We start from the raw sequence: 21,747 nt of genomic DNA on the forward strand, positions 1-21,747 counted from the left end.
CGGGGCCGGGGCTGCCGGCGGGGCCGCCGCGGCGCTCGGGGACTGCGCGCTCCCGCGGGCCGGGGGGCAGCGCCCGCTGAGCGCGGCGCGGAGGCAGCGCCAGGCATGGCCGACCCGCTCCGCAGGACGCTCTCCAAACTGCGGGGCAGAAGGTCCCAGCGAGGGGCGGCGGCGGGCGCCGGGTACCGCCACGGCGGGCTCTGCGCCCCGCAGGGTAAGTGTGCGCCTGGCTCGGCCGCGAGGCTCCGGCTGCCCGGCCCCGGCTGCCCGCCCGCGGCCGCTCCTCCACCTGCCGGGCAGCGCCGGGCGGGGGCTCCCACGGCGCCGGGATGCTCCGTGCCCGCTGCCCGGAGCGCCGCGCCGGGGCCGGGCGTGAGCTTGGGTCTCGAATCAGTCCTCAGCGGCGGCAGCGTGCCATCGGTGCCTGCGCTTCTTCTGGGAGCGGGAATTCCTCACGAAAGCGAGAGCTGCTGGGGCTTAGACCAGCGCTGTGTGCGCGTCCCTGCTCGTTCTCTTTTCCCACATCTGCTTGTCACTCCTCGGCTGCTGCTTGCCCGCTGGGGTTGGTTGGTTTGTTCGCTTTTTAAAGATGCACTCGAAATCTTACAGATCAATTTTCAGTTTTGCCGTTGTTCCGTTTGAATATATAGTACTTGTATTTTATACTTTTGTTAGGAAACTTAGTGAAAGAGAACGTGTTCAAATATCAGCCAGAAGAACTGAGAATTGTTTGATCCATATATGGAGAGGCTGGATAAAGCTGTTCCCTGCTTCCATGCAATCTGCAAAGCAAGGCATGGTATCGTGGTGAAGTATTTTCTGTGCCAACGGAGTTGGCAGAGTGTCAGTTTTGACCTCAGTTGAGTTGAAACATTGAAACTTTGATTTCTGAGCATACACGTGTTGTTTCTATCATGGCTTAATTTGAAATATGGATTTATTTAATTTTTTGTCAATAGAGTGAAAGGGGAAGAGAATACCTGACTTTTTTTTTTTCTTCTTCTTGAACACCATATTGAAGCCTTTTGAGGAGAAACTGTTGTCATGTTTGGTATTTGTGTGAAGACATGGTCTTAACTATTTTAAATACAATATTAAAGATATATCTGAAAATGCTAATAGTAGGCAGCATTCTTCTGAATGAAACGTTGCTCTAGAACAAAAAGTATGTTCCTGTCCTGTATGTCTCTCAAAGCTTTGTATTTATTTAAAATTGACTCATTCCTGTAACAGCTAACAACATTGAAAACTTTGTGATATTGAACCACTGGTTGTGCAGATACTTGCATGTGAAGCAGTTTGTTACTAAAATAGACATGGGCATGAGGGCTTTCAGGAGCAGGGCCAAGTTCGAATAAAGGGGAAGGACTGCTTGCAAATACTGCTAGCAATTGCAGAAACTGCAGTTGGGGGATGTATGTGTAAGTGTACCATCTGGACGAGTTTCGGTGAGCATTTCCCATCGATGACCTCTGGCAGCATGTTGGCTGATCAGAGACGGGGTCGTCCTGAGTCCTGTGGAAGGTGGCGTTCCCTGCAAGCAGCTTTGGTGGAGGAGGCTGGAGGCTTGTGGTTATCAATGTTTCTGTGCTAAGCGTTTGCAGATGGCTCCTTATCAAGACACCCAGGTGGACGTTGAAAACAAAGTTTTCTGCTGCTGGGACCGAAGGGCAGCCTGAGCTGACACCAGATGTGTCACTGGGTGTATGTTTAGGTACACTGTACTTCTTAGGAGCCTGCTGATTTGGGAATTGTAGGCTGTCTTAACCAGTGCAGAAGGACCCATTTTTCTACAGGAAAGCAGGAAGTAGTAGATGTTTTTGTTTGTGGAAATACAGCTCTCAGATGCTCCATCTATTTATGTCACCGGAACAGGGACTATCCTTGGACTGAAGCAAGGGCTTTGGGATAGTTGTCACTGGCAGGAGGATGCCTGCCCGAGAAGTCCCTGATCCAAATGGACTTCTTGGAAACATAGGCTTAGCCTATGCCTTTTGCTGATTAGTTTCCTATCCATTTGGTTAGTTCTTACTTGGAATTGTAGTGTGACAGTGTGTAACAAGGAACCATTACAATGGCATGCTTGCATTTTCAGGCTGGGGGTGGGGGAAGGAATATGATGGCTGCCAAATCACTGAAACTTTGACAGAGATCTGCATTCACATTTTCCTCAGATTCTGTTACCTGACCAACATGGGCCACAGTGTAGCAAAGCATTTCAGTGGAAGTTTGCAAAGGCTTTAGAAGGACTATGGTTAATTTTGTTAATTCTTTGAAGCAAGTTAATTCTTCAAATCACAAACAGTGATAATACTGCAGTTTAGTTGAACAAGCAAACTGTACTCTTTCAAAAAATCACCAAATGATGAATCTTTCATCAAATAAAATGGTGGTGTTTCAGATCTTACCAAGGATCTCTTCTATCATTAAAGTACAAACCTAAAGAGGGTCAAAGGGAAGGTGTTCAAATGAGTCTTTTTCATGTCTCCCTTTCTACAGCGGACTTGGCTGGATTTACAGAGCTGTTCCTTGAGTCCTCCAGATAGGTGTCCATATTTTAACATCCATTATTGGTGTGTAAATAATTCTTTGCTGAGAATAATGTTCAGGCAGTAACAAATAGCTGCTTCCATCTGGAATTTCAAATTGCAGAGGGCTTCATGTGAAAATAGGTTATCTGTTTTATGTGAACCCAGTTATCCCCATTCAGGCTTAATGACTGAGCAAGCCCTGTTTGTGTTGTCCTCCTGTGCAGAGCAGCATGAAGCTTGTCTGACCTGCTCCCTGTTTTTAATTTGGATGTATTTGCAGCTTTCCTTCCAGTCCTAGTGCAGTGGTTGCAGCTCCCTGGCTGGGATGTGCTGCAGCCAGCGGGGGTATGGCGCTGCTGCCGAATGGAGCTTGGGTGTGCTCTGACAGGGGGCTCAAGTGTGAGTGGTGCTTTCCATGGACAATTAAATGTCTGTTGCTTCAATGAAACTGTCAAATTTTGGGAACAGTCAGTGCAATTTGTTTACTTGTTGCATGAAATTTTTGTTGTTTAGAAACTTTTCTACATTTCTTCTTTCTCCTTCCTTATTTTCATGATGGTGTGTTTTGTTTTATTCCCCCCAAATCAGGGGTTGCCTCTGTCTTAATTGTAGGATAAAGCTGGTTAGGACAGCCCTTTCTGGAGTTTTTTGTGCAAGACATATCCTTGCCTTTATTTAAACAGAAACCTAGAAATGAATATATGTGGGGGTTTTGTAGCCATTTAAGCAGTACATTACCTACCAAAAGTAGGGACTGTTTCTTCATTGGCATAACTAAACTGGAGAAGTATTGTATAGTAACTTTTCAAACTGATTGCACCTGAACTTGGCAGAAAAGAGCAGCCATTTCTGTGTAAGTATGCATGACCTTTCAGCAGAGCTGTCTCACTGCCATTTATCTAAATTACGTGGTGTTAAAAATACAGCCAAACAAACCTGACTCTTTATTAATTATGTGCACATTCTGTTTTGACAGGCTGAAATCTAATTTTGTGATCATAGCAACTTATCTTTTGTCCTTTTGGATGATGCAAGTGTTATACGACAGCAAATGTGTTCATCTGTCAAAAGCAAAACGATATTCTAAACGTCTGTCTTTCCCTCTCTTTTTGCCTTCCTTTCTGGGAACAGATTTCATAGAAAATGTTTACGTAGAAACTTCGAGAAGCAGGAAGGAACCCAAGTGCCCCCAGGCCAGCGAGGAGCCCGAGCACAGGCCGCAGGTGAACAGCATAACCGTTTCCAAGAAACGCAGCTGGCTGCAGCAGAGCACCCACCGACGACCTCCTCCTCCTCTGGAAGAAGAAAATGCCTGTAACGAAGTGCACGGGGCTGTTATCCTGGTACCCAGATCTCCCATCCCGCTGCCCGAGCCCGCAGTGCCGTGGGCTCCCTCCACATCGGCAGTGGGGCGGGAGCGGCCGGCACGGAGCTGTGCCCTGCTGAGCGCCGCCGCGCTGAGGAGCGCCGCCTTGGACTGCGGCGAGGATGGCGACGCGGATGATGAAGGAGAAATATGGTACAACCCCATCCCTGAAGATGATGAACCCGACTTGCCCAGGGTCTGCCCTTCTGCTGTGAATAGCCTTGTTGCTGTGGGCTCCCCATCAGTTCGGTACAAAGCCCACCCTGGGGGTGACTCTGGGACGGCCACGAGTCCCCATGAGAGTCCCACACGCTCCATGGAGAGCACGGGGAGCAGCTGGACGGCGCAGCCCGGTGAAGGGAGCCAGGCGGATGCCGCGCAGCCCAGGGAGCACACGCAGCAGCAGCGACAGAAGTTTGCCTGCAAGGCTCTGGGTGTGCTGGCAGCAGAGGACAATCCTGCCTTTAAGTGCCCTTCCACAGGTAAGAGAGTTGAGGAACATAAGTGTTTGGACCTCTGTTGGCTTTTAGAGGATTAGTAAACCTTTGTTATGTGTCTCTTTTCCTCCACCTCTTATGTTATCAAGCAAATTTTCAGTGGAAATGCATGTCAGGTGCATTTAAAATGACTCAGATTGTGAGACTGATGCTTACTAAGTGCAGAGCTGCAGAGTCGTTTCTCAGTCTGTTTGTTCATGACATGTCCAGGTGTGGTTGGCCTCTGTTCCCTTTGGCCCCCACCTCCCTGAAGACAAAGGTTTTACAAAATAAACTTGCTGAAGCCTGATAATGTGAGGACACACTGGGTTTCCTTTGTCAGCTGGTGTCTAGCCCTGGCCTTGGATTCCTGCCTCAAAGCTACTTAATGTCTGCAGAAGCTTCTTTAACTTGCTGTCTGGGACTTTTTAATAAAGACTTTTTGGTAGACCATATGAATGCTATTCATCACGTCGCTTTCTGTAATTACTGCCTTGTTGACTGTCTCAGGCTAATCTAATAGACTGGAGAAGAGTGGTTTTCACTTTCAGAAGCCAGCCTCTTTGTTCCTTGTTATCTTTGGCTGAGTGTTTGATAGTCTCGTTTCCATAATTCCATTAGTGTGTGAATTCAGCATCGTATTAAGGATTTTTTCCCAGTCTGTTAAAAAACCCCAGACAAATATAAAACCACACCAAACAAAAGTAAATAGAAAAACCCCTCCCAACCCTTTCCAAAAAGGTATTATTTTAATTACTTATGTGCCTTATATTATCTTGATCTTAACTCTAGTGTCCTGTTCAAAGTTAGAAACAGCGTAAAGTTCAGGAGACCGGGAATTCCAGGTTCCTTTCTTTGGAGAAAGGTTAAACTTTCTTTACGCTGACATTTAAGAGCCTGTGTTTCTGCCTGGCTCATCAGAAACTCCATGAAACATTGGTGTGGGAGCCCAGGTGTGCATTGCCTCCCAGAGGGGCTTCCTTTTGGGTTGTCCCCATCCAGCCTCACCATCCTGGCAGCCTCTGGCCCCATGTCCCTGTGTGCCGGGAGCTGCTGTGCCTGGATTCCTGGTGTGGAGATTACTTCTGGGAACAGGGTTTGTTTTCAAAGGCACCAGAGCAACTGCTGTAAACAGCAGAAGAAAAAACACTTGGTCTTCTGGGGGCTCACATTTTGTTCTTTCCGTGGAAATGCTCCAGATACAAGCATATTTGTAGTTTAAAAGTGTGTTAAAAGTTCTTGGGCATTTATTACAAATAGCTCACTTCATAGCTGCTTTAAATACTTAGACCAGTTTCATTTGCTTGCAAGACAGATGAGATATTATGTTTTTTGGTAGATTATTGTCGTTGTTGTGACTCTAGATGTTTTGTAGCGGTCAGTAAGTGTGGTTATTTAGGAAGGCCATGTGTGTCCTGCAAACTGTTTGACCCCCATTTAGTTGATTAGTTAATCTCTCACACAGGGGTGACTATTTCTTTGTTTAAAGAAATAAATCCCTTTCTGTAAGAAGAAAAATGTCAAACTTGTTTTCATGCTGAAGATGCATTCATTTCTGCAAGCAAAGTTGTCCATTTCAAGTGGGAGAGAAGTTACGAATTTCACCTGATCTGTTTGTTATGCATTGAGTTAATTAAGGTAGTTCAAATGCAGCTCTCCTTCTACATGTGTTGGGTGGTGATCACATTGAATAGATTAATTGATGATGAAGTGGATCCCTGCTGCTCAGTAATTGGCTTAATTATGGAGAAGTGGCTTAGTTCTTCTTTTTAATCCAGTTAAAGTATCTACAGTTATTTTCAGTCAAATTTAAAATGACAGCTCATCCATATAAAAGTACTGCGTGAAGGGCAACATGGCCAATTTAACTTTATTTGTATTAGGACCTTGTTTGAATTACACAACTGGTATGAAATGTATGTCTCTGTTCATAGAGAGCTGGTTACATTAAGCAGTAACTCCCATCAAATAAGTGAATACAGCTTTGGAGAAAAGTCTGCTTACCTTTCTTATTGATACGATTTATATATGTCAATATTGGTTAGCCTTAGAGCCTAAAAGTTAGGTTTTGGGAAGCATAGACAGAAAAAAGTGGGGCAGTACAAAATCCAACAAAATATATATATTTGCTCATTTAGTCATTTGCTGTTTTCTTCTTTGGACAATGGAAACAATTTTACCTTTGAAACTTTAAACATTATTGCCTTTCTTGGATTTCCAACTTTGTAGAGAGAAAATAGTAACGGTGCTTTTTTTTTGTTACATTTTTTGAGACTCTTTATTAGACAGAAGATTTTTTTAACAAAAGAATAAATGATAGAATTCTGTTACTGTGAGTTTTTTCAAACAGAGCAGCAAAACTGTTACCAGTACAATGGATCATAGTTGTAGAGGTGTTAATTTGTCTCATAGTCTTAATTTATACTGCTAGCTCCTGGTATTAATCTGGTTACTTTCTACAGTAAATGCCATTTATGTTAATGGGATTTGTCAGGTAATTCCTTAGTGAATAATTCTAGCCTTGTTGGCTTTAAAAAAAACCTAATTAGAAATAAGATGCCCTTATAGCAGAGCTTGGGAAAATAATTCATGTATTTTATTTATAACACGTACCCAAAAGGTAAGAGTAAGAAGGTAACTTGGTTCCAAGTTAATAATGTAGAAACAGCCCAGCTTGGGCTCTTAGGTCTGTGGGAGAAGCATTTAAGTGGAAAGAACCCTGAAGACTATTTTTAATTATGTGTCTCCTTGCACAGGCAAAATGGTTATGATTGAAAAATAGAAATATTTTTTTTATAAATGCAATGTGAGAATTTTTTTTTCACTGTAAAATGTTAAAATAAACTTTATAACTCTTTAGGACTGAATTCTTAACTGCATGTTTTTATAGATGTGTGTATCACCTGCAAATTGTTGAAGAAAAGCACCCCTTTGTAATGTTGGCTCCTGAGACAGATTTACATCATGGAGCTCTGAATAGTGCCTTATGAAGAATTTGCAATATTATTGCTTTTGGGGAGAATTACTGTTGGGATTAGTGTCTACCGAATGAGTGGAATCATCTCATGTATCTGTATCTGAGAGACATCCTGGTAGGACTTGTGCCTTGGAGGTTGCCAGGATCTGGACTGTGCTTTTGCTACTAAAAATGTACTTGAGTTAGCTGTCTGGGTGGAAAATCCTGGTAAGAATCACTGTAAACAATTTCTTTCCAATGTTATGGCAAGTGAAGATTGATCCCATATTCCCACTTAACCCTGATATGTGCCAACTGGAACTTGGCTTAATTCCTATTAAAACTACAGGGCTCTTTCTCCACCTAGACTGTGACCATTATCCTGGTTTCCAAATACATCTTTTGGGGCCAATGCAGACAAATATTTTGCATGCTTCCATGTTGCAGGCATGCTTCCAGCAATATACATAGAGTATACTGGGCAGCAAATGCTATCTACCCCTTTCCTTCCACATGTTGTCAATATTATTTTTGTAATTTCGTGTTTTTTCCCAGATGGAAGATGTTTTGTGGTTTACCTGTTTTTCAAGTGCAAGGAGCTTTGGTTTCATGAGACAGAAGTGCATTGATGTGAAATATTTGCATGATGTTTGAGATACCGGAATGGTTAGGGGTTTGGCAGAAAGGTCCCTCTGCTCCATCTTTCTCCTGCACAGGTGAAGCCAGTTTTTCGCTGGGTTTTTGGGGAGTTTGTGAATGTGCTTTGGGCTTGTTCACGCATTTGTCTTGGATTCATGGGGTGACAATGCCATAAAGATGTGCTGGTGAAAGAGACAACAGGATGCAGCAGCTGTGGAGTGGAAGCAGTTCAATCAAAATAGTGATTGCCTTTTTCAGTTTCTGATTTGTCCTGAGTAACTGTTTATATCCTCTGATGGGGAAAATAGGGGCAAAGCTGCTTTTCATGCCATGAAAGACACAGTGAGAAGAGGAAGTGTTCGTGAGAGCAGCCTGAACAGACAGTGCTTGGCATCGCTGCGGTGCTCCGCGAGCACCTTGGTGCGGCTCCAGCGTCTGAGCAGAGCTGGCTGTGGTTCATGAGCGTCGCAGGGTCATTAATGTTTAAAATATCTGCAACAAACTCATGCTCATTAAGTCTGGTCAGAGATCTAAAGTGCTGTTACATGTGCTTGCTCCTCTCTGCAGTGAGGTACCCTGTGGTGGATACTCCAAGGATCACCACCAGGATGAGAAGCAGGCACTGGTCACCCCTGTCACCTCTCGTGTCTGAGCCTTGCGGGGGTTATGCTGTAACCACCTCCCATTTTAATTAATGCACTATTTAAGGCAATGTATTTTCTATCTTTTGCTCCTATAAAAGTGATCCCTGGGTTGATGGGTTCATCACAATTTTATTAGTATCAGTGTGTGTAGTAACCAAAGAAAACAAACTCTCTTTACAGAATTCTGAGATTTTTTTTTTACCTTTTTAATAATTTCTCCATTCCTTGACTCTGAAGCATTATGCGAGATAGACACTGCATTGGTCAAAGTAGTAATTTATATAGAGGTAAAAAAAGACTTTTTTTACATGTTAAAAGCAGAGATTCTTCTATTTATTTAGATAAATAATTAAGATGTTACATAGAAATAATTGCTTTCTAACTCAGTTTTTTAAAGTGCTTTTTAGATTTTAAATTTTCTTTTGCTCAGTTGCTGATGTAGAGGTGACGCTTACCTTATGTTTTAATTGAAGTCGCTTGAATTTGGTATAGCATGAGTTGTTCTCTCAATGCCATTTACAGTTCTGCTCTGAAGTTTTCTATCAGAACAGGTCTAGAACTGTGCCTGCACCTGAGGAACTTAGCAGCCTTTGACATCAGTAGAGCTGATGTGCATTTTGTGTCAGTTGAGGATCCAGATCAGTATCTCTTGTAGAATCTACCACGGAAAAACAGTCGCCCTTTTCCACCCATTGTTTGCTACAAGAACAATTTTGAAATATTTGGGGTCTTCTGTTTTGATTTGCTGCTTTTTCACTTTTAATACATTAGCTCAGCATTTCCATTAGGTGTGAGAGTGGCTGTTTGATACTTGAATAGCTTGGTGTAATAAGCAACTGATAGCTTTCTGACCTACTCATTCCCCTCAACTTGTTGTCCCAAAAATAAATTACAGGTTTTTTGAGGAACTTTAAAATAACTCAGAAACCCTATCTTGAGCAATGAGGAATGTGACATGTATAATAGGGTAGTCAAGTGTGCCTGTAAAACAGCTTGAGTTGCTGGCAATGGGTGTGACAGTGATATATGTGCCCAAACACATATAAACAGCATTAAGCAGGGTCAGACAAGCATGTTTACTGTGCTAAATCACTGCATATGTCTGGCAGGGGCTGTGTTGTAAGTGCTTAAGGCAGTCTGAGCCCTCTCTTCCCTCGGGGCAGTGTTGTGTAGGGGTAGGTTTTCTCGGCTGAGGGGGCACTAGTGACTGTCCTGTGGACACCTGGATGGATGGGCTGGGTGAGGGACCTGGTTTGTGAAGCACTGTGGGCTCTTCATGTTCCTCTGATCATGGAAAGGCTTTATGCTTTCACACAGCCGTAGTGCTGAGCAAAGCAAAAGGTGGCTTTGTACTCAAGCTGAACACACAGCACATGCTACACACAGTTACTTAGGGTGTCAGGTCATTTTGACTTGGATTGCGTTGTCCTCCAAAAGCTTTTTTTTTTTCCTGTTACTCATGCTGCTGAAGTGTCAGAAGGCATAAGGTAAATGTATTAAAGACAGTATCTAACAGAACAGCCCGGGTTGGAGAGGACATCAGATGATCATCTGGCCCACCCTTCAGTGGGACGGGGAGCCTAAATGAGACTACCTAGCAGCCTGTGCAGTTGCAGCTTGGAAACCTGTAGTGGTGAGGACTCTGCCACGTCTGTGATTGTTCCAGGGATTGAGTGTTCCCACTGTAAAAGATAAACGTTATATACATACACACACACAAATGGTCAGCTGTTAATATAAAACTGACCAGCCCCATGCTGTCCTGGTGCAACAGGTGCCTCTTAAATTTTGTCTTCTCCTACCGCTCTTCTGTAAGGATATTTTCGATGTCTAACTGCTGTTTGCAGCAGTCTTGTAACTTGGTTGAGAAAAGAGCTGCAACTCAGTTTCGCTGTCACCCTTGTAAGAAAGCTGTGGCAGATGGGTAGGCTGGGAAGTGAAGTGTTACTGGACTGTGCCACAACTCCTCCTGCGGCTTGTTCAGAGTTGTCATGTACACTCTTTTAAAATTGCGTGCATACCTCAGCACATTGCTGGCTTTAGTGGAACAACATGTGGCTCAGTGCTGATGGGAATACCATCCTGCATAATACTCGACTGTTAAGTTTCTTCCAGCCACATATTTCACTTTAACTGTTTGGTGCTGAATGCAGCAGAAGTTGGACACATAAAAGTCATAGTGTTAGACTGACTCTTTGGTTTTAATGAGCTGGAGGGGAGGAAGTTTAATTTGCTGGCCTGCTTTTCCAAGCCTGTGCCAGAGACTTTTGACAGAAAGGGAAGATTAATGTTAGAGGCTGCAGTGTGGCACTGATTGCTATGGAGTGCTCCACACCAGCCCACCAGTGGGACTGTGCGGTGATTTGCAGTACAAGGGAAGGCTTTGTCTGCCTTTATCAAGCACCATATTTCTAACTAGCTGCTTGCCAGAAAAGCACAGCAGGCGTGCTAGAAATAGCCCTTCCCCTGCAAGGGAACTACTTCCATGAGATTCAGGATTAAATGAATTTTCCTCTGTTCCTCTGGAAAAGAGATTCCATGCATTATTCTTTGTCACTGAAACTTCCTTTTATAAAGATACTCTTTTAAGCAACTGTCTGCAAAAGTTACTTAATCCAAACTTCTATTGAGACTAGAACTAGCCTTTGTAGGATTTTTCTTGGAAGGGGGTGGGGGGACCAAAACCACAGCAAATGACTTTGGTCAAAGACCAGATTGCCTGATTTAGCTGTTTCAGCTTGGTGAAGTATAAAATTAAGTTACAGTCCAATGGCGAAAATTAATTTGAATGCAAAAAGCACTGGTAAGGATCACTTGCTGTGGACTTGAAGTGATTAGTTTAGAATTAAAGAAGTAAGTCCTTGGCAAGTCTGAAGGAGAAATCTCTGTAAAGTATGGTTTACTGAGTATCTTGTGAAAACAGCACTTCTTTCTTTCTTTCTTTTTATATACTGTAAACAGTCTCTGTTTCGCTGGCTAGCAAGGGAGAATGATGGATGGATAAAGGTGTTGGCGTCTCTGTGAGCTGCCTGGGCTAATTGCATCACACAGGGTTGGTGTGCTTAGGGGCTCTACAGCACCCCAGCTTGCACAGGCGAGGCTACTCAGTCCTCTTGGGAGCTGCTAACATTTGAAAAATTTTAAGTGATTGGGATGTTGCTAGCAAGAGGCACTCTTTGTTTCTCAAGGGGTGGAAAAATGACTATGTGGAAGTACTCATGTGATTAATATCTATCATTCTGGCCTCCGTTTCCCTCTTGCATGGTTCCTTAACTCAGGTAAATTGATCAATTTTCTTACAGTCATTACTGCCTCATGCTGGAAAAAGTGAGAATGTCTTGAGCAAGACTTGGTATTTGCATTTCCTTGAGTATTAGAGCATGAGGTGAACCACAGGTTCCTGTCTGTGTGCAGTACTGGCTTATGTCTAATTGTGTTCCTTAATTAGCTGTTCTTTACTGCTAAATTGAGGGAGTCTTTTTTTTTTTTTTTTTTTTTTTCCCTTTTTAGCATCAGTGCTTGCTGTTACAATTTTTTTCTTTTTGGTACCTTGAAAGGGGGGTGATTTCCTTTGAGGATGTCGCTTGGGAACTGTCTAACTTTAAACTCTTGTGGGATGGTAGTGTCAGGAAACATGGAAGGTTGCTGGCAGGCAGTGAAATGAGACAGTGCAAGGTGCAGCTTTTGGAAGGAATAAATCTTACATCCTGCTGCAGAAAGGAGAAGCTGAGAGAAATGAAAGAAAAGGTGTGAGACTGCCTGCATCTACACAGGAGAGATTTAGGGCCCTGAGGTAATAGAGGGACACAAAGAGCCATATTCTTTACTAGAGACAGTGTCTTTGCTCTAGACCTAAGAGGAGTGGCAATGCTGATGTGTTGGCTGTGTAGCTAACTGCTCTGCAGACAAGGGTGCCTTTGCCTTATTTCCAGGATTTTTTCATTAAGTCTGATTTTGTTGCACTTGTGCCCCAGGAATGTGGCCATGTGTGCTTGTGTGGGGGATGCAGCACAAATGGGTCAAGCTGAATGCGGCGGGTGCAATTGCTCATTTGTTTATATGTAGTTTCTGGCCCTTTCATCTCCATAAAGCAGAACAAATCTGGCCTTTGACAATGAATTGCCAAATTTGGCTGAACGAGTCAGCAGAGCACATCTTTCTGAACACTTGTGAACATCTGACTGAGTGATGGTTGTCTGAATGAATTGTGCTTATCAAGTTATGAAAAATCAACATGTTTTCCCCAAGTTCAAGATTTATTTTTTCATTGCCAAGAATTGCAGTTTGAAAATGATTATTCCTTCTCTTTTCTTCTAAAGGGTTTGGAGCTGCTCTTGCACACAAGCCTGATATACCCTCCACAGAGGTTTCTCCTCCAAGTCCCAGTCCTCTGAAAAAAAGCGGATCAATCAACTGGCCTTTCCCTGATAGAATTAAATCTCCCAGGACTGTGAGGAAGCTTTCCATGAAAATGAAAAAGCTGCCAGAGCTGAGCAGGAAGCTGAGTGTGAAGGGAACTTCAAGCCATAGTAGTTCAGATAATCCTCCTTCCCTGCTGAAAGGTAGCTGCCGGGATACAAGCCATACAGTGTCTTTGCCTTCTACTGGAAACTCAACCACAGCTGCCAGCAGGAATGTGATAAGCCGTTACCATCTTGACAGCAGTGTGTCCTCACAACACACCTACAAAAAGAAGAGCTCAAGGAGCTCCAAATCCTTCAACAAAGGTGGTTACCTCAGTGATGGCGACTCTCCTGAACTTATAACAAAATCAGGTAAACACAGGCATGAAACCAAGTGTGGGAAAGGAAAGGAGAGCCTTCCAAGTAACAGTGGTAAACCCGAAATAGATATCGATGCCTTCAGACACTACAACTTTTCTGATCAACCCAAGTGCTCTCAGTACATCTCTGGACTCATGAGCATTCACTTTTATGGTGCTGAAGACTTAAAGCCACCACGAATAGACTCAAAAGATGTCTTTTGTGCAATACAGGTTGACTCAGTAAATAAAGCAAGGACTGCCCTGCTTACATGTAGGACAACATTTCTAGACATGGACCACACATTCAACATAGAAATCGAAAACGCTCAGCACTTAAAGCTGGTGGTGTTCAGCTGGGAACCCACCCCACGGAAAAACCGAGTGTGTTGTCATGGAACTGTGGCTCTTCCCACTCTCTTTCGGGTCACCAAAACACATCAGCTGGCTGTCAAACTGGAGCCCAGGGGGCTTATTTATGTCAAGCTGTCACTCATGGAGCAGTGGGAGAACTCTCTCGATGGCCTTGACACAGACCGGGAGCCCGTGATGTTTGGGGTAGATGCTCGAAAAGTTGTAGAGAAGGAAAATGCAGGCTTGATGGTGCCACTTTTGCTGCAGAAATGCATTCTGGAGATTGAAAAGAGAGGCTGTCAGGTACTGTGCATATTTTAATCTCTTCTGTCAATGTTTCTGTGTTGAGATAGCTGTTGTTGCAGTGTGAGCAGTGAGTGGAAATGGGGGAAATTAAAAACATCTTTACAAGTCAGTTTTTTTTCCTTTGCTGCTTCTGTGTGGTGAACACTGGCCATTGTAATGTGGGAAGAATAACAGGGCTGTGTGCAATCAGTGCTTCCAGCTTGGCCTTTGTAGAGAAGTACACTTGCTCGCAGGAGCTGCTCCCAGCAGAGTTTTAGGAGTGGGGATGGTGAAACAAACCTGCAGCCGCCAGTGTGTAGAGACACCCCGAGAAAGCAGAGATCAGTTGAGAACTTGAGAATGCTTGACTCCTGAGACATGGATCATTCTGTATGGACACACATCCAAATTTAAAAATTATATGGTTCACTGTTCCCTCCAACCAAACCTGAGATACTGTGTGCAGTGACACGGTCATGAGGAGCATATCTTTTGGTGCAGCCTGAAGCCAGTGTGTCTAAGACCTGTCTCTGTCATCACTTTGTACACAGCATTAGGATGAGGATGAGTCCCTGAGGGGCTGAATTAGTTCTTTCCCCACACCACTGTTCCTTGTCTTTCTTCAGGTTGTTCTCAAAATTGGGACTGCTGCAAAGCAGAAGTGTTCAGTGTCTTGTTTTTTCATCCCAATATAGTTTTATTGGTTGATGTAATGAACAAAAATATCTATGAGAAATGAGGTATGGAAACAAATCACCAGTTATGGATGCTAGGCAGGAGGTCTGTTAGGAAGGACTGTACACAGTCTTAAGCTCAGATGTTCCCCTTGGCAATTAATTTGAAACTGGTGGGAGGACTCTTGCCTGCTGTTCCACAGCATATGTGAGCCCTGGTTGTCTTTTGCACCTGTTCTCACTCAGGTGAAATTGAGAAGTAGTCACACCTACCACTGTTGCTATTTTAAATTGCTGACAGGTTGGATATGCTTCCAGGTGTGATGAGATTAGCTCTGCTGTTTATAACCCAGGTCATGACCTATAGAGGGAAATGGTACTTCTATGTGGCTCTTTTGCTGAAAGTCACTGCTGATAATAACTGTGTGATTTTTCTTGTGAGTACTTCTCCTTACATCCAAATCACTGGAAAAGAGAAGTTTTGTTCTTTCCAATATATGTGTCCCATGGTTTCAGTATTTTATTACAGGCTTATTAGCACCTAGTCATGCAAATGATATTGGGTAATCAAGGCAACACTGGTAATGAAGCAGGTGGGATCTGAGTTATCTGAATGTACCTGGTGCTTTTGAGCGTGAAATCTATTTTTGTATTTGCACGGGGGGAACCAAAACTGCAAAATACCCTGTTAACTTTTTCTTTTAACCACGCGCTTGTCTGATGTTTCTGACTTTCCTGTACACTGCAGACTACTGTCATGGTGCATAATCTCCACCTGAATTTCAGATGTGGCATTAGGAAACTTTGAAAGTTTAAAAGAAATTTTCTTAGGCGTATATTAGATTGTATTCAGTCTTGAGAAAGGGGGAGTACAAATTCCGTTGGGTAAGGTTCCATTTATTTAACAGGAATTAATATATGACCAGAAAAATACTCTTGCTTGCAGACCTGCATTCTCATGGTCTTAAGGCAGTCCAGGTGGGATTTTTTGGTTTAGTATTGGGTATTTTTTTTGGTCTTGAGTCTGTGGTAGTTTTGAATTAACCTTTTCCTGCTCAATACAGCTGCCTATAATGTTAATTAAGATAAAATGAATATTTTTAACATTTGGTTTTCTAAGATCATAGGAGTGCTTTCTATAAATGGTGTTGATGAAAATGAAAAATGATAAAATGGAAAATTTCAATACATGAAAGCACATGATTTAACTGGTAATTCAATTCAAGAGTGGTGTGGCTTTCACTCCTATCACCTTAAGCATGTTAAATAACCCCTGTTTTGCAGAAAACTTTAAATATCATTTGAAACACATGGAAGTCAGCATGTTGTCAGCTTCAAAACAACATATTATAGGTGTAATAATGGAGTATTCATAATTTTCTTGAAACTCTGGTTAAGGTTATAAAATTAAATTTTAATTTTTTTACTATATAATGTAATACTATAGGAAAATGGTTTTGCTAATTTTGGGTTTGTGTTGGTTTATCAGTTGGTTTGTAACTTCTTATTTTTAGTATGGAGTCAGCTGTATGACTTTTTTTTCTGCTAATGATTAGTAACTGTATTTGTAATGTAATTTTGTCTACATAGTGCTCTAAACACTTTTCACTTCTTTCTGCTGAAGTTTGAATTCTATTTTGTATAATTAAACAGTTATGCCAGGAAAAATTATGATGGTCTGAATGAGTAGGGTGAGAAGCAAATACATGTTTAATCTGTATTTCTTTCCTGAGTCTGCATAAAAGCAAAACATTAAACAATTCCAATTTAAAACTTGTGTTATGTCAATAAAACACTGCTCAGCACATTCACTGTTTTGAAAACAGGATCATCCTTCCGTTGCTGCTGAGCAGCCCCCCCGGTGTGTCCTGCGAGGTGTCCGATGCTGTGTGCTGATGTTTGCACTGTGTGGCTGTCCCGAGCTTCCATTCCCACGCAGCTGCTGTCGCTCTCGGGATGACACAGCGCACGGTGTCACGTACGGGTCCCTCTGCGGGCCGGGGGCTGACGTGGGGCCGGTGTTTGTGCTTGCAGGTGGTGGGTCTGTACCGGCTCTGTGGCTCGGCTGCGGTGAAGAAAGAGCTTCGAGAGGCGTTTGAGAGGGACAGCAAGGCGGTCACGCTCTGTGAAAGCCAGTACCCAGACATTAATGTCATAACAGGTAACACTTTTCCTTGCTCTTCTTCTAGCAGACTTGTGCCCTGTTCCTCATGTACCTTTTAAAAGGTGAAATTGTGTTTTGAACTAGTTTTCTATTGTCATTTTAACAAGCTTTTAACTGCTGCTGAAAGCTGGGTGGGAATGAGGGCGCTTACCGTGGGGATGTGTAATCGTGGATGAAGCAGCAATGGTTTGTAGGGAGAGGAGGTCATGGAAGGACCTGCTTTCAGTAGCTGCTCTGCCAGGTGCAGAGGGAAGTGGGAGTCTGAAAGGAGCTGGGGTCTTGGAGCTGGTTAAACCTCTGCCATTGGTTTCTGTTGGAGCAGATCTGGAGAAGCTTGGTGGTGATCAGGCACCTCCGCTGTGCTGGTGGCTCTGCACCATGTGACCCAGGGCTGTCTTGGATCAGCTGTTGTTCTCCCCTTTGCGTTGGAGATCGCAGGAGTTACGGAAACAGATTTCCCGTTGTATTTTGCAGGCTAGTTAGAGCTGCAGGAAAGTGCCTTCATTTGATCACTGCTTTTTAAAAAACCTTACTAAGCTTTGCCCTGCTTCCTGGAGTGAGACACCTTTACTTGGTGTCACACAGCAAGCTCCAGGCACAGGTAAGAAGGTCCAGGGAGGCCTGTCTGCATCAGCTCCTTACATGGGTCTCTTCACAGGGGTTGCGCTGCAGAACTGAAGTAAGTTGTTGAGGTTTTTTTGGTTTGCTTAAAACTGGAACAGTTTTGTAACTATTGATACCTGTTATGTAAGCTAAAGTTGATCTAATTTCAGGCACCACTGAGTAAGCCAGTTGCTCTGAGAAATTAGTCAGAGGCATTCACTGCCTGTATATCAAGGGGTAGAAAATGTAACAGCAGTTGGGGTATGAATTTTCTGTGCCAAAACCTTTTCTGTAATATCCAACATCCAGCTGTATAGGAGAGTTATACCCTGTTTGGTGGTTTATTTCATTTCAATTTACTGGGAATTAATTTTATTCATTACATTTTGTAATTATACAACATGTTATCAGAAGATACTACTCAATGACATTTACTGAGTTACATAAACCTCTTGGTTCAGAGTGGGCAGCCAGTCAGTTCGTATTACTTGCCTTGGCTGATTTCACTGTGAGGTTCGGTACTGTCTACAAGTACCAGCATTCTCAGCATCAGAAACTTGTATTTATAGAATCATGTAATTGTTTAAATTGAAAAGACCTTTAAGATGATCAAGTCCAGCCATTAACCCACCCAGTGATTCACTCTGATGTTATACAGCTTTTATAAACAAGGTTTATGGCAAAGGTAAAAAGTATAAATGATCTTTCAAACTGGGTAATTTTCTTCTCTTTACAAATAAATTAATGAGAAAAAGTGGTGAGAACTTCTAAGATTAAATTGTTCCATGAAATTATTGAAGTCCTATTTTCTCAAATTTTTGTTGATCAACTCATAAGGTGGAGTAAAACCCCTCTGTTGCTTTCTGCCAGCAGCAAAAGCTAGCTGATACTGACTTGTAAGCAGACAAATGGCAAACTGCAATTTGGTTAACGTAAACTTTGGGGTACTGGAAAACTTTGTTGTTACTCTTTTTTAATTTTAGATACTAAAAATGGCATTGCACTTCCATGCTACAAGTAATCATTAAAATAAAACAGTATTTGTAGAAATGGTTCAGGAATATCATGGGGAAAGGGTGTAGGAATTTAATACTTAGCCATATACAAAAGAACCTGGAACATTTCCTAAGCATTTTGATTTTCCTGAGTATATTGTACACTCAGAACCAATCAGAACTGGCTGAAGCCAAAGTCTGACCTGCAGGAGAACTCAGTGCTACTGAACAACTCTAGAAGGGCAGCAACACAGTCTGACTGATCTTTCCCTCACAAGTTTGTGCTGTGGTGTTGGAGAAATTGAAGTACACTTGAGAACTGAGAAACTGAAGTACACTTTTCTGTATACGTTGCTCCAAGCCTTGTTGTTGGTGGTGAACTTTTGGTGACCATGCAAGTGTGGCTTGGTGGTGGTACTACTGGAGGATAATGTTTTGCTTCCAGAGTTTGCATTGCAAGTGAAAAGACTACAGCTTTGTTTTCTGCCTTACAGAAAATCTACTGGGTGTCCTTTTGTATGTGTTCTATTGCAAGAGTTTACTTACATGCTGCTTTCCTTACAAGGGAAAAATACATTAGAAAAGCAGATTCTTTTCCCTGGTAGCCCTGCAGCTGTGCTGTCCAAGTGCCTGCACTGCCTTTGTCATTGTTGTGCTGCAAGGACTGACTGCAGTGGCTCTGTGGGCTGGGGCAGCGGGGGGGGAAAGGGGGTGTTGGCACTTGTAGCTTCCACTGACCAAAATGTAGTCACTCTAATTATTGGAAACTGAATGTGGAAACTGAATGCCTGGTGTGGATTGACGGGGGAACCTACAGTTTTTGTGGACAACTGAGTTAGCCACTGTGCTTAGTGCTAGGAATAAAAGAGCCCACAAAACTTACTGCATGTGCTTAGGGAGTTGGGTTGAGAGGGAATGTTTCCCCTGATTACTTAATGCTGAGGCTGCTGCACATGATTCATACTTCTATCAGCCAGAACATGTGTTCCACAGAATACGAATCCTCAGCATAAATCTTGGCTGATTTGAAGAGAAGTGCTGCCTTATGTCCTTTTTGAAATTTGAGTAGCGCTCCTTTCCAAAAAGATTAACAACATTTTTTTTTTTGACAACTCTCCAAAGACTAAAGAATGAACATTTAATGATTAGATCTTGACTGGGAAATGCTCTTGGGATTGGCATAGGCTTACACACAATGAAGTGGGCTCATGGATCAAACTGAGGCGTGCAGGCAGTTCATGGAACTGACCTGTAGCTGTGTTGTTGCATCGTGTGTGTTGGCATCCACGTGAATTCATATCTCTGCATAAAGCTTGCAATACTCTTAACAGTTCAGTGGGTCAGAAAAATGAGGAATTAATGAAGTGGATGGCAATTTCTGCTCTCTGTCTAAATTTGTTGTGTGTGGTTGTGTCAAGAGGAATGTGCTAGTGGGCTGGCAGCAGCGGGAAGCGTAGATTCATGGAAAAAACTAACAGCAGCCTCTTAGAGAGCTAATTTAGCTGACTGAATAGCAAAAGGATTTAGAAAGGTCAAGGGGCATTCATGGCTCCTAAATCATCCTGTTATCCAGGGCTGAACTGGAGAAAGTCCTTTGGCAGGTGGTAGTCCTATGTTTGTGGATGCTGTTGCAGGAATTCCTGCTAAATAATTATTAATAGACAGTTGTGAGTGTTTCAACAGTACAAGCTAATTTGATTAGAACATACCATTTCCTACTGTAAGCTGATTTTGATTTCAGCCTCTGCCTTCAAAAAAAGCACAGGTAAAAGAGAGATCTTGATAGAAGTCAGCATCTCTTGCTAATGTTTTGCTTATGAAAAATGGAAAATATCCCAGATCATGTTGTACAGCACCAGCATCTGCCACGTTTGTTTCATAAATATTTTAACCAGCTAATCCACATAGGAAACACGAGCCTCTAAATTCAGGGAAGAAAAAATACTTGGTGGGAAGGGAGGGATATGAGTAAGTTACTAAACAAAAACTAGCCACTGAAGTGGAGAAGTACCAAAAGTGCATATTCTTTTTAAAGCAAACAAAAAATCCCACCAAACCACCGGAGGAAATATTTTTTCAGGAAAAAATGGTTGTTTGCATATTTTGTGTTCCTGAGGGGATGTTCCCGTTTTAAGCACAGAGGGAGCTCCTGGGGGCTGTGTGGTGTCTGCAGAGATGGTTTTGCCTGACTGCCCCATGGCCGTGCTGCAGGGGGAGGTGATTTGGCAGCTCAGGATCAGGGCACTGCTGCTTCAGGTAGTGCTGCTCCTGCAACACAGCTTCAGTAGCTGTGCTGCTGCAAGTACAGAATTCTTTCTAAATGAAAATATTTATACAGGTAGAAGCCAACTCTTACTTGCATTCTGCATGTGAAGGGCCTAATGTTAACTTCTGTTCCCTGTACTTTTTTAGAAATGACCATGTAACAAAGCCCACGCTGTACAGTTCATTTTACAGCTCGGTTACACAGACTTGAGTTAATGAAAACTGTTGCTTTGTTAAATAGTGCAGTGTGATGGTAATTGCTGTGATGTGAGATTTTACAAGGCTGTGAGGAGTGCCTGCTAAAACATCTTCTGCCTTTCCAACACGATCTGTTTGGAGAACAGGCTGCTTTGTTAACTGCAGTACCTGCTTTTAAACAGTTTCTTTTAATCCCTCATTTCTTCTTAACAAAGTATTTAAATGCAGTTGTGATCTAGTTAAAGTTAGTAGATATTTGTGGCACAGAATGCGATTTTTAAAGGAAAATAAAGCTGCTGGGGAGCAGGCTTGTTTCCTTCAATTTTTTTGTTGGTCTTATTGGGTATTGCTCCTGGATAGCATCCCACTATGTCCTTTCCAGAGGCTGTTAGAAGCCTTAATATTTTGGGTTCTTTCATTATTATTCTTGCAGTCACTGAAACCCCTCTCCAAATGAAGTATCAGCCAGGTTCCAAAGCCAGCTTACAAGAATGCAAACACTCAATGCATTTGTGGAAGGAATAGGGGTTAATGAGGTGCTTGCCTGGTTGTTGCAATCCCTAGAAACAGCCTCTCCCCCAGCCCATCCCCAGCTTCAGAAATGGTGCAGTATTTCTCTGCAACAGGGAGGGCTCAGTGCCTGGGAATTTTAGGCAATGTCTCCTGTGGGTGAGGATCACATCTGTCAGAGGAGCGAGTGCTGTGCTGGAGCTGCAGGGGTACCCAGGGGTGGCAGGGAGCTGGTGGCTCTCTCTCATGAGCACATGTTTGGTTTGTGCTTGGCTGGGTGTGAAGGCACCATGTGCTTCACTGTACGTGCCACCAGTACTGGGAT

At 43.0% G+C, this 21,747-nt stretch overlaps 1 protein-coding gene across 1 annotated transcript in view; it reads left to right on the forward strand.

The window, feature by feature from the left end:
- The first annotated feature begins 37 nt into the window (after nt 1-37).
- Nucleotides 38-21,747, forward strand: part of SYDE2 (synapse defective Rho GTPase homolog 2) — a 28,049-nt gene continuing 6,339 nt past the window's right edge. The window contains exons 1-4 of the mRNA XM_042030302.1: nt 38-214; nt 3,663-4,379; nt 12,932-14,031; nt 16,722-16,848. Of these exons, the coding sequence (XP_041886236.1) occupies nt 106-214; nt 3,663-4,379; nt 12,932-14,031; nt 16,722-16,848 (2,053 nt within the window). The 5' untranslated portion in view covers nt 38-105. The remainder of the gene's footprint in view (nt 215-3,662; nt 4,380-12,931; nt 14,032-16,721; nt 16,849-21,747) is intronic.

This window comes from Corvus kubaryi, unplaced genomic scaffold, assembly GCF_017639235.1.
Source record: "Corvus kubaryi isolate FWS band 111438036 unplaced genomic scaffold, C.kubaryi_AGA036_p1.0 37334, whole genome shotgun sequence".
NCBI classification, from domain to species: domain Eukaryota; kingdom Metazoa; phylum Chordata; class Aves; order Passeriformes; family Corvidae; genus Corvus; species Corvus kubaryi.